The following is a 12,883-nucleotide window of genomic DNA, read 5'->3' as shown; positions in this document are numbered from 1 at the left end:
TTATCTAGGGGATTAAATTGTTTCAAAGTTTGTTTGAATTTTTAACCTTAGTTCATTGAGACATATCTCTAATTTTTCTCTCCGACATCCACTTTACACTTAACTGTCTCCCAGGTAGGAAAACTGTCAGAAACCTATAACACCAAGATGCACAAGTATCTACTTTTGGACTTGCTCAAGAAAAACTCTTAGACATTAAAAACAACATGTATAACTATATATTCTTATAACAATAAAAACTGTAAATCTTAGTCTGCATTTTCTTAACTTACTTTAGTTTACTTAATTTCCTTTATTTGGTCACAGTGCACTTATGAATATCTTAAAAGACACTATTTGGTAACAATCTTTGGGTGACACTTTTGGAAAATGTACTTTTCACAACTCCACTGACATCGTTTTTCCCTGTTTTTTTCCCTCCTACAACTTTTAGATTTCAAAAAATTCAAAAAATTAAACTAAAACTGTTAGCAACCTCCCGAATGTACTTGAGCACAACCCCTTTGGAAGACAGACTTTCTGGACCTCCTCCTGCTTAGTAGAGGGACAAAGGGCAAGGTGTTTGGAGCCTACAGCCCCAAAACTTCCCAGGAGCTTCAAGTAAATTACTCAAGTCTCTCTTCTCCAGGGACTGGCGAACAGCAGAGATAAAAGGCCCACGTGGAGGGAGCAGAGGCAGGGATGGGATGTGCATGAGTCTTAGATGTTGCAGCTGGGGAATTTCGGGCAGGCCTTGGTAAGAAAGTGACAATGAGCTAGCTTTATATACATGGGAGGTGATTGATGGTTAAATAGGGCCTGGCTGCAGGTCTCCTAGAAGCAGTTCCCTGCAGCAGGCATGTTAGCCAACCATCATTACACACTGCTGGCATTCACTACAGAGGGAGCCTACTCAGGCTACGAGTGATTTCGCTTGCCTCCTGTCTTCCAGCTGCGTGTCATATCAGGAAATAGTACATTTACTGAGTTTAAAAACTAGAATTATGGCCGGGGGCGGTGGTGTACTCATTCAATCCTAGCTACTTGGGAGGCTGAGGCAGGAGGATTCCAAGTTTGAGGCCAGCCTGGACCACTCAGTGGGACCCTGTCTCAACATTAAAAAACAAAAACAAAAAACAAAGAAACAAAAAACTTAGAATTATGTATTTGGGAAAATGTCTTAAAGAACCAAGCCAGCTAAGTCAGTGGATGGTATTTCATTTATTTATTATGTCCCACCCTTTAAAAACAAAAACAAAAACAAACTTCTGGCAGAGTATCATTTGAACATCTTATGTGTAACACAAAGTAATTTTTTTTTCTCCAGTGCACAAATGAGTTACAACTTGGGCCTTTAAAAAGCTGCAGGGTAAAGGAAGTCCCTACTCAAGGCTCCTGCCATGACTTGACTTAGGCCTAGTTCCTTTGGCAGGATTCCATCAGCCAATTGCCCTGAATTGGAACTGTCAGAAGAAAATAAAATGGGTGAAATTTATTATCACCTGAATCCACAGACACACACAGAGGAGCACTGTTAACTATGGCACAAGATGAGACACAGCAGCCTGGTCAAACAGTCCCCTGGGAAATACAGTTTGGTGAAGTGAGCTTTTTTTCTTCTTCTTTTTAACATTAGGCAGGAAAACAACACATGCAGGAAACCATAAAACCCTTCAAGTTAACTGTAGCCAACGGTCAATCTCATTAGGATATAATGGGTAGACTGTAGCCTCTGCATAAAGACCCAGGGCACACCTCCCAATAATTTTCATTTTTCACACTTGCTGGAAGTTCTGTCTTTTGAATAACAAAGCAGAAATTCCACTCACTAGGTTTATACCATTTCTCCTCTCCTCTGCCTTGGTTGCACCTAAAACTCAGTCCCTGTGTTCACCTTTCGGGCACATTTGTTGAACTGGAATATACATCTGTCTCTCCAACTAATTAAACTCACACTTTCCACTGGGGTGGCAGGAAGACGTCCTTGGGAAGTTGAACAGGAAGTCAGCGGGCTGAAGGAAGCTGGGGGTCTAGGCATCCTCACTGGGGGGCCCAAGGGCTGGGTAAGTATGTTTTTCACTCAAATGGAGAGGAGATCTATGGTAAGAAATCCATTCAAGAAATAGGGCTGCATCTCATTGGTGCTGGCCATGCACAAACTAGGTAAGCTCTCTACCTCTGACTTACACCCTGTCCCCTTTCTGCTCCTTCTGAATTTGTTACCTCAGATCAGGCATTCTCAATTCAATTTCTCCATGTAAAAAATGGTTAAGAATCCCTCGCTTTGTATCCGCTGAGACAATATGCTAAAATACAGCGAAGGCAGTAATTTTCAAATCTTACTGAGCACTGGAGATACAGGGGGAGCTTATTAGGGTCCTGTTCCCCCCCGCCTCACTGTGGACGGATAATCTGTAAAATCCCTTCCCTTAAAAAGCATCCCCAAGAAGGACTGAGGCTGGGGATTGGGTACCAGGCTAGAAAACAGTGAGGGGGGCTGTTATTTTTAGCAACTTAGTTTCTTCCCTGTTGCTAGCTCTGTGCTAGGCCCTTAGGGCACGACCTTTTGATAATACCCCACCAGGCCAGGAACTAGGATTGAGGGGAACTAGTATTGAGGGGAACTAGTGTTTGAAGGGAACTAGTATTGAGGACCCATCCAGTGGGGCACATTGTGATGTGTACTGCACATGTGCAATTCTATCTGATTCTCACAACAGCTTCAGCTTTCTTCTGCCCGCCTTCCTCCTACTTAATGTTTTCCCACAGGGAGATCTGAAGAGGCTAAGAAATGTGACCAAGGTCCTCCAGCCAGTGGGTCTCAGAGCCAGCATTTTGCTCAGGTTTTCTCTTAAGTCCAGTGCTCCCCACTTAAATGCACCCACGTTAAAATGCAAATTCATTTTGGAAGCTCTGAAGCCCCATTAAAAACAATGCAAATGTTAAGTCAACAAATAAGAATTAAATACTTACAATGTACAGTGAACTAAGGAATGCAAATTTGGGTCTACAAGAAGTATTCAAGGCTTAGTTCCTGACCTTCAAGAATTTCAGGCTACTGGGAGAGTCTGGTTTGGTTATACTGGAGTTTTAGATACCAGAGGAGTGGGCTAACATCATTTTATGCAGGGGCTTTGACTGGCTGCATGTGAATTTTACACTTTTATCCTGGACCGTGAGAATTGTGGTGGAAATTTAATTAGCAGAGTCTGAAACACCACCCCTCCCCCATGCATCGGAGCGTCCCAGTGATACCAGAGGGAAAATCCGGAAGTGTGTATGGAGGCAGTGTCGCAGGATGAATTAGAGGTGTGGGGTAAACGTAGGAGCTGGAGAGGGATGTCACAGGCCTCAGGGGATACGGGATGGGGTGGGGGTGGGGTAAATAACCACCGGAAAGAAAAACAAAGCATAGGAAACTTCCGCCCCAGAAAAATCCCAATAGGTAAGGTGGATTTCTATTCCTAGAATTCTTAGTTTTCCAGGACATACGCGTCTTCCCAAATACCTCCTGGGAATCCCTACGTGGTTTAAAATGTCTGCTAACACATTGCAATCCATAGCATTCACCAAACTGTTTCCTAACTCAGGTGAGCCCTGCAAACAGGGAGCATTTGGTAAAGGTTGCCCACGCTTCCGGCGTCTTGCTTTCTCTTTTCTTTGAATCCTCTAGAGCTTCCAGACCCTCCCCCAGCCTTGTCAGCAGAACCGCCTCGCCCGCGCCCAGCGGCTCTCGAAAGCGCTTTATTTTTTCTTGGCACCTTAAAGGAATTCAGCTAAGAATTTATGAAACTTACATAAGTATCACTGATTCACATTTCTGATTGGAGCACAGGGCCAGAAGCAGTGTCTTTTAAGAAAAATTGCTTGAGGGCCGGGAATTTATTTAGCTCAGTGGTTCCACTGCCTGCCTCACAAGCACAAGGTCCCGAGTTCGATCCCCGGTACCAAAAGAGAAAAAAGAAAAATTGCTTGATAATTAATGATAATCTGAAACTTATCTCCATCCTATTGATTCAAATCATCTGAAAGGCAGTGTCCCATGTTTCTCATGTTTATTACACCTTGTACCACCTAAGTATCATTTCTGAATGAAAATTATTCAGAATAAAGAACAAGTACAAAATGTATCTCATTTACTCCACCACCTGCTGGGGGGACATAACTTTGCTTTAAAAAGAAAAGCTTAAATGTGTATCAAAAATTTGTTTTCTTTTGTGATGCTGAATAATCAAACTTAGCGCCTCACACAAGCTAGGCAAGTGCTTCACCACTGAGCTACACCACTCACCCTGAAATTCTTAAAGAAAATAATAAAGCATCTGCTCTTACAATGAAGTTAAGTGAAAATACACACACTTCCAGCAGATTTGTTTTACAAGATAAAAATAGATTTTAAACGACATGCATCATTTAAAAAATGCATCATATAGACCTCATTTATGTGAAGTTTTTTTTTTTTTTGATGCTTTGGATTTGAAAATAAATCTAAGTCGTAGCATCAATCACTGCAATGAACAAAGATTAAGCACTTTTCTATAAGGGTTCCTCCTTTGGCAAAGAGCTTTAAAAAAATATAAGATGCCATGTTATTTTAGGGTCTTTTAAGAAAAGATATTACAACTGTAAAACACACATGTAATTAAAAAATGTATTAGCTGCATACAAGAAAAAATTTAGAAACTAATAGCTTTAAGAGGTGACTTACAGTGAAACACAATAGCTGAATTAGGGAAAGTTACTGCTATTTTTGAGCAAAAATTCTTATTTTGGACTAGTCTGCAAGTCTCTTCTTCCAGCTACAATTCCAGGATTCAGGACACTCCCTTGCCTACCAGCAATCCAGATGATGTGGGACTTTTTCCAAACAGGAATGCAGATTAACCCTTCCTCTCCAGTGCAAAACCAGAAGCCATGTAAAACACGTATTTTTAATAAACAGGCATTTGGAAGTTAAGGTGGCTTTTGTTAGTGGAAATTGTTAACCCTCAGAATAAACAGGATGGAGTGCTCCTTAACAAGTTGTATGTCCCAAGCCCAAGCAGTAATGGGTCTCAGGAAATTCAAGGTGATTTTTCTCCTTGCCCAGGGATCTTAACAATACTGCTATTCCTGGTGCTTCTGAAAAGTGTAAACCTCAAGTCAGTGCTACTCAGACTGAGAGGGGGTACACAAGCTCAAACCTAGCGTTGTACTTTTTTGTGACAGGAATACCTTGCTGGGCATGGCCCAAGATGGAGATTTTAGCATCTTGTTAACCTGTTTTATGAAAAAAAAATTTTCTACACCTTTTGCATTTTGTAACTGTTGATGACTTTCTCTTCCACACTCTTAGAATTTAACAGGCTTATTTGATCATAGTCTGTAGGCAACAAATTCCAGCTACTGGTAAATGGTGAGTGTTGTCGTTAAGCAGAAAGCAGCTTTGGGAACCTAAGGTTGAAAAAAAAAAACGGATCAGCCAGCCAGTTGGATTTTGGAATTCTGTCCTCTATGCCCCTCCTCCCTTTAAAATTTGAAGACAAAGGGTGTGTATTGAAATGGAGTAAGCTTAGAAAATTCCTCGAAAGCACAGGGAGAGTTGACACACATTCAGCTGACGCCATCATGTTGGGGTGAGAGCGGCCAAATCTGGCCAAGAGGAACTTAGCATTCATCAAGGAGGTGACATCTCACAGGCAGGGCCGGGAGATTTCCTTGTCTCAAAGCTAAGGCGGTCGGGAGTAGTCGCTAGTCGCCACATGCTTCAGGGACTGCCAATCTCACACACTGGGCACAATAATGACAAAAGTCAAGATTTAGGGTTCAGTTCCAGCTGATTTTATTTCCTTCTCAAAAAAAGTTATTTACAGAAGGTATATATCAACAATCTGACAGGCAGTGAACTTGACATGATTAGCTGGCATGATTTTTTTTTTTTTCTCTTTTCCCCCAAACATTGTTTGTGTGGCCTGGAATTTTAAGACAAATATTCTACACGGCATATTGCACAGGATGGATGGCAAAAAAAAAAGTTTAAAAACAAAAACCCTTAACGGAACTGCCTTTAAAAAGGCAGACGTCTAGTGCCTGTCATGTTATATTAAACATACATACACACAATCTTTTTGCTTATTATAATACAGACTTAAATGTACAAAGATGTTTTCCACTTTTTTCAATCTTTAAACACAACAGCTATAAACCTGAACACATATGCTATCATCATGCCATAAGACTAAAACAATTATATTTAGCGACAAGTAGAAAGGATTAAATAGTCAAATACAAGAATGAAAAACGCAGTACATAGTGTCGCGAACTCAAATCGGCATTTAGATAGATCCAGTGGTTTAAACGGCACGTTTTTGCTTATAAAAAAAGTGCAAAAAAGATGCGGTTTACAAGTTAAAGCTACAGGATCCCTTTTTTGTTTTTGCTGTAAATGCACCAGTTTGAAAGCCTCTGGAATAAAACAGTAATTCTTTTAAAAATGTGTTTTTCTTGAAAGCATACAGTGCTTGGCTAATTCGCCTCCCCATTTTACCCGATGGGGGTTAAAGGTGGACACTGGTGGCAGGTGAAGGGATACTGTCACTTTAAGAAGCCTGCAGACTGAACTGTAAACATGGAGAAATTAGGGGCTGATTTTTCCAACTGTGTGAGATATTAACCAGCCTCCCTATTATAAAATCAGGAAATCCAAACAGCGATTTACACCGATTAACACCCCCTTTATATATTTTTTACAAAAATACACTGAGAAAATAATCAAACGTTTTCATCTCTCTTGTCTTTTTTTGTTTTTTAAAAGTGTCAAAAGTCTACATTTAAATATAAAAAATTAAAAGTTAAAACTCTAGCCCTTCAGTGAAGGAGACGTAAAATGGCGTGGGTCAGAACAACTACCAAAAAAAAAAAAAAAAAAAAAAAAGGAAAAATAAAAAGAAAAAAGGAAGAAAGGAAGAAATAAAGGGAGTCAAAAGAAAGAAAAGCCAAAGAAAAAAGAAAAAAAGGGATAAGATAAGAAAACAAATGTTTGGCCAGTATAAATACGTCCACATATAAAATGGCATCTGATTACATTTACAGGAAAAAAAAATATACGAGGATGAAGCATCGGTGGAGGAAAAAAACACGTCTTCTCATTTACACCTAGAAGGAAGAAACACATACACACGGAGGAAAAATTTGGTCCTGAATTGTTTTTTCAAAGTCCAGCACAGATTTGAGTTGCGTTTGAATCCTTTAAAGAGTTAAGAATGAAAAGAAGCTGGTGATAATTTTGTTGTAGGAATCAAACATAGCGCCATCTATCTGCTTTTTATATTATCCTACACTATTTTCAAAACTGCTCAACAGTCTTATACAGAAATCTTTAAAAGATAGACAGGATAACATGCTATATTAACCCCACCAGTGAAATAATCCAACACCATCACGATTCCAATTAAGAGAAGAAAAAACCTTTTTCCCCCCCGAAACCACTCGCCCTCCAGGGCCCCTAGACCACATCAAAAGTCTCCTCTCCCCCGCGTCTCCGGGTCTGGGGAGTCTCACCTCGCTGATCTCACGGCCCGACGGCCAAGGCCCGCGAGCTTGCAAACCCTCGGCAGTTTGATCAGTGCGCCTTCCAGGCGCGCGTCCTCCTCCACCCCGCCCCTCGCCCGGCCGCTGCCGCTTCCAACGAGGTCCTCAGGTCACTTCCTAGCGCCGGTCACTTTGGCTGGCCTCCTCCCCTCCACATCTCTTCCTATGGCTGCAGGGGCAAGGAAACAAGGAGAAAAGGGGGAAGGGGCGGGGGTGGGGGACGACAAAACCAAACCAAACGAAACCAAACTCAAAACTGGAATTCGCCAGCGTGGAGTCTCTCGGTCCCAGCGCTCCCCCAAAACATCTGCCGTCGTCCACACTCATCACCCGGGGCCTTCCGTCTTCAGTAGGCATGAAGGGGAGGGGGGCTGCTGGTCACCCCCCAACCAAGAAGCAAAATAAACTACAAAGCCCAGCAAGGTGGCAGCGCATGAGGGCAGATTCCTTCAGTCTCCGGCATAGACCTGGCTTCTCGCTGGCTCGTTGGGGGGGGGGGGGGGACCGGTGCACCCCAGTCCGGAAGCTCGTTGGGGGGGGGGTCCTCTTCAAGCGAAGGGGAGGAAACTCGAATAGCTTTTTTCCGCCATCAACAACAACATCAATCACAACAATAAAAGGTCGCCCCTGTCTATCCTCCGCGTCCCCCGGGCTGGCCGGTGCGTCCAGACGCCCCCGCGATCCTCTGCGACCGGACGCGGCCCAAGCCAGCCCTACTCACTCTTTTTTTTTTTTTTTTTTTTTTCAAATTTTCTTTTTTTCCCTTTTCTCTTCCAACTCTTCATCTGTTCTTTTTCTTTTCTCCTTCTCCGTCTTCTCCTTCTCCTCTCGCCTCCCACGCCCCGCGCGCCCCTCAGTAGGTGAAGACCAGATTGGAGATGCTGGACTCCAGCCAGTCTCCCGAGATCATCTCGCTCACCTCGGGCGTGCAGTAGTCCGGGAATTCGAAGTGCGAGCCGGATCCGGGCTCGAAGTTAAAATCCAGGTCCCGGTCCAGCGCCGACGACGAGCTCAAGCTGCCCAGCGACATGCTCTCAAAGTTTGCGCTGGGGTGCAGGTCGAGCAGGTCGTCGTCGAACTCGTCGTCGGACGACGCGGAGCCCGAGGACGAGGAGGCGGAGGAGCAGGCGGACGAGGAGTGCAGGGACGAGGCGGACGAGGGCGCGCAGGAGGGCGCGGGCGAGGCGGCGCGCAGGCCGGCGGGGGCGCGAGGGCCGGCGGGCGAGCGCGCGGGCGCTGGCGAGGACGCGGGGCTGCTGCGCGCGCTCAGGCTGGGCGCAGCGGGCGATCGGCCGGCGCCCGCGTCCTCGTACAGCCCCAGGGGGTCGCTGGGGTCAGCGGGCGAGGCGGGCGCGCCCAGGCCGCCGAACAGGTACACGCGCTTCGCCTTCTTCTCCGCCGGGTGTTTGGCCAGCGCGGCGGCGGCGGCGGGCGCTCCCGGAGTCCGCGCCTTGAACAGCGCGTGGGGGTCGGCGGCGGCGCCCAGGGGCAGCAGCGCGGCCGCCCCCGCCTGCTCTGCCGAGAAGGACGACGAGGCCGCCGCCTTCCCGCCGCCCCCGGCCAAGACGAGCTTGGCGTGCGGCTTGGGGGCCCCCGCACCGCCCGCCACCTTGGAGCCGCAGCTCTTCTTGGGCGCGGGCTTGGCACTGCCGCCGCCGCCCCCCGCCGCCGCGCTCCCGCCGCTGCTTCCCCCGCTGCCGCCACCGACCTTGTCGCCCTTGTCCCCGGTCTTGGCGGCGGCGGCGGCGGCAGTGGCAGCGGCCGAGGAGCCCGAGCCGGCGTTGCCGGACTTCACCTTCTTCCTGGGCCGGTACTTGTAGTCGGGGTAGTCAGCCATGTGCTTGAGCCGCAGCCGCTCCGCCTCCCGAATGAAAGGGATCTTGTCGCTGTCCTTGAGCAGCTTCCAGCGTTTGCCCAGCCGCTTGGAGATCTCGGCGTTGTGCATGTCGGGTGACTGCTCCATGATCTTGCGCCGCTCGATCTGCGACCATACCATGAAGGCGTTCATCGGCCGCTTGATGTGCCCGCTCGGCGTCTTGCACCAGCTCGGGTCGTCGGCCTTGCCGCCCGTGGACGCGGTGGAGCCGGGTGTGGGCGAGGAGGCGATGCCCAGCTCCAGGCCGGCGCCCGAGTCCGAGCTCTCGCCGGCCAGTAGCGCTTCCGTGTTCTCCGCGTTGTTGGTCTGCTGCACCATGGTCCCGGCGCGGCGAGCGCCCACGCGCGCTCACCCCCTCGCTCGCGGCGGCCGCGGCACGATCGCCGGGCCCTGCCGGCTCCACGGGCCGAGCGCACTCCGGGCGGGCCCCTCCACCGGCGGCCGGGCGGAGGTGGGCGCGGGGGGCGCGGTCCCCGGGAGACGCGGGCGAGGAGTTGTAGTTCCCAGACTGGAGCGCCCGTCTCCTCCGTGCTCGGCGTCTCACCGCCCTGCAGCCTGCTCAGCCCGTCGGCGGAGTCGGGGGAGCCCGGGCTAAGAAAGGTGAAGAAGACTTTCTTCCGTGCTGCTGCTGCTCGCGCGTCTTCCAGGGCAAGTTTCTCGCCGCCTCCCGGGCAAGTCTTTTTGCTTTTTTGGTTTTTTTTCCTCCTCCCCCCCCACCTTGAAGCAGTTGGTTCCAGTTCACGAGCACTCTCCGTAGCTCAGGAAAGCGACATCGTCTCGTCTCTATCACTTAGTCTCTTTCCTACCATGCAAAGCAAAAACGAGTCTGGCTCCAGGACTCTCTGTGGGCGGAATCGGCACTGAGGAGTTTGTGCAATTAATTTGTTGCAAGGTAGGAAGCCAGAAAGCCTGCATGCAACAGACTGGCATGAATAAATGTATGTTTCTCCCTCCCTTCTGCAAGAAGGGAGCTGGTAATGGCAGAGTTCCTCTAGTGCAGACTCGTAAAGAGCGTGCAGGAACTAGAGACCCGGGAGTGAGACAGGCCTCTTCGCCGAACACACAGTTTCTCTTGCTGCAGCTTAGAGCAGACCCCAATTCCGCCTCGCGCCTCTTTATCCTTTGGCCGCAGCCAATCAGCCGCTGTAACTAACGCTTCCTCGTGCCAAGCCCCGCCCCCGCCCTTCCCATTGGCTTGGAACCCGATGCAATAATAATCTCCGCGTGCAATGAGAAGCTCCAAATCTGACCTCATTCCAATTTACAGAGCAAACTTTTTAAAAGGGCTGGAAGTACAGCTGAGATTTCTGCTGCCTCTTTTTTCCTTTTGCTCTGTGTGTGCGTGTGTGTATTTGTGTGAAGAGGATGTTAATGCATGAAATTATGAAGGGGAGAGACGGAAATGTATTCTAACCATTATGTTAGATAACAAGGGACTTTGGGGGGGGAGTAAGGGTGAAATACTCTAAATGGAAGCTTTCTGCTTAAAAGCCAAGTGATTATTTTTATTAGTTCTTTTCAGCATTGGAATAAAGAATCAGCCTCTAGTGCAAAATCTGTTCCTCGGCCCCTTCTTAAAGCCAGCGATGTAAAGGGGAGGTAAAGCCACAACAATAAATCAGTGGATATTGAAAACCATTAAGAAAGTGGTACCTAGACACCTGTCATCACAATTATTTTAACAACTCGAGGTACAGCGCAGATGTTGATGTATTGTGCAAATCCCTCAGAATAGTTTCTGCGCCGCTTGTGGAAGGCTGAAAAGAGGACTTTTTGCAGTAACTGCCTACTCTCTTAACCAAACAAGGGTTAACTATGGCTATTTAATGACTTAAACTCCTTTATAAATCCTCAATAGCCCAAACAGAGCAGCTTTCCCCTGAAACACACTAGGCAGCGCTCCATAATCCTGTGGATGGGAAGCGCTCCCCGGAGTTTTGTATAGAGTGAGTAAACGGTGAGCATAGGACGGAAGCCAACTTTGCTTTTCGAAGTATTTGTTTTCCACATTTTCCAAAGGGAAGAGTGGTTCATTCTCTATACCCCTCTGCCTCCCAACGCCTCCTTCCTTATTATTTTCCTTCTTATTTTCTCTTGTACGTGTGTTACTTGGATCAAGTGGGGCTAAAAGAGCAAGGCAGAAAGGAGGTGATCACTGATGACAGGAAAGTAGGCAATCTCTGAATTCATGTGAGACGGGCTGCTAGTCTTTCTTAGTGGCTTTGTAACTGTGGGGATGTTGTCCTCATCTGTGATATGGGAACACTAGGAGCCGCTTTAGAAAGGACTGAGAGTTCACTGAGTCTGTGACACAAAGCGCTTGGGGAATGCTAATGCCCTTTCCTTAGTAATCCAAATGCCCTGTCTAGTAAAAGGGGTGGGTTGTTCAAGAGGCTTACACTGAGGATGGCCCGGGTGTGAAAAAGGATCACCTATCACAGATGTGATCCATACAGGGACACAAGAGGCAACTCTGGTATTCTGACAATTTTAAAAGGGAGAGACTTCTTGAAGAATACTGTACATCAGGTGGCAAAGAATTCAGAAAGATTTGAAAACTATACTAAAAACTGCTCTTAACAGTGTAATAGTAAACTGGTTTTCTACCAGCCAGTGATAGGTACGTAGGGCCAGGCTGGCATAAAGTCATCTTTTTTTTTTTTTGGTACCGGGGGATCAAACTGGGGTCCTTGTGCTTGTGAGGCAGGCAACAAAACCACTGAGCTAAATCCCCAGCCCAAAGTCAGCTTTCTCTTCAGGTCAAACTAGTGCTGGGTAGTATATTTCCATTTATTTTGTCAGACTCTTACAATGAATGTGTAGGCTGGCGAGAGTCCTAGGTTGTGGGATTTAGAATTTCACTGTAAAGAACACCCTATGGAGACAGCTGATTGGATCATGCATAGCAAGAATGTTTTTGTTAAAACATTGTAAAGGCTATTTTTTATTACTAGCTACTCCAGTTATATACTTTTTTCCTAGAAGGTGCAATCCTAAAACAAAAGAAGAAACTCCATAAAACAAAAACACAAATGCACATTTGTGGCATAATAAAGTTAGTGGGGCATCATCCATTTCATTTTTTCTGGTGTGTACACAAACTCGCCCTAAATATTAGCAACCCGACACAAAATTTTTTCTAAGAGGTCTGTTATTTATGAAATCAGTAATTTTTAAGGATAAAAAAGAACAAATATATTTATTTTGGGATTTATACCAACTAATGTTTTGAGGGTGAATTACTTTGGTAATTCAAAGTGTGCATAAATCTAATTGATTATATCTCTATCAACATTTATGCTTCCACCACTAAGTATAATGGGGGAAACCTAAGGGTTATTTAAGGAAGTCACAGTAATTATGTTTATGGTTAAAGCATAGATTTTTTAAAAAGAGTGTACTAAAGAGTAGTCAACTGACCTAATTCTTTTGTTAGATGTATCTTCTGTATTTCAACAA

The 12,883-nt window shown here is 46.3% G+C and overlaps 1 protein-coding gene across 1 annotated transcript; it reads right to left on the bottom strand.

Moving 5' to 3' along the window:
* Nucleotides 1-5,776: 5,776 nt before the first annotated feature.
* Nucleotides 5,777-12,625, bottom strand: Sox4 (SRY-box transcription factor 4). The gene has a single exon (XM_087181818.1). It carries the CDS (start codon nucleotides 9,740-9,742, stop codon nucleotides 8,402-8,404), a length of 1,341 nt encoding a protein of 446 aa, XP_087037944.1. The 5' UTR covers nucleotides 9,743-12,625; the 3' UTR covers nucleotides 5,777-8,401.
* Between the last annotated feature and the right edge of the window lie 258 nt (nucleotides 12,626-12,883).

Source organism: Heterocephalus glaber, unplaced genomic scaffold (assembly GCF_053883595.1).
Source record: "Heterocephalus glaber isolate CG9 unplaced genomic scaffold, H.glaber_assembly_v1.0 deba00001472, whole genome shotgun sequence".
NCBI lineage: Eukaryota > Metazoa > Chordata > Mammalia > Rodentia > Bathyergidae > Heterocephalus > Heterocephalus glaber.
Note: the sequence above shows the minus strand (reverse complement) of the source record. Positions and strands in the feature narration are given on the sequence as shown.

Excerpts from the sequence above, each read along its gene's own strand:
- Sox4 (XM_087181818.1), bottom strand. The coding sequence starts at position 9,742 with ATGGTGCAGCAGACCAACAACGCGGAGAACACGGAAGCGCTACTGGCC.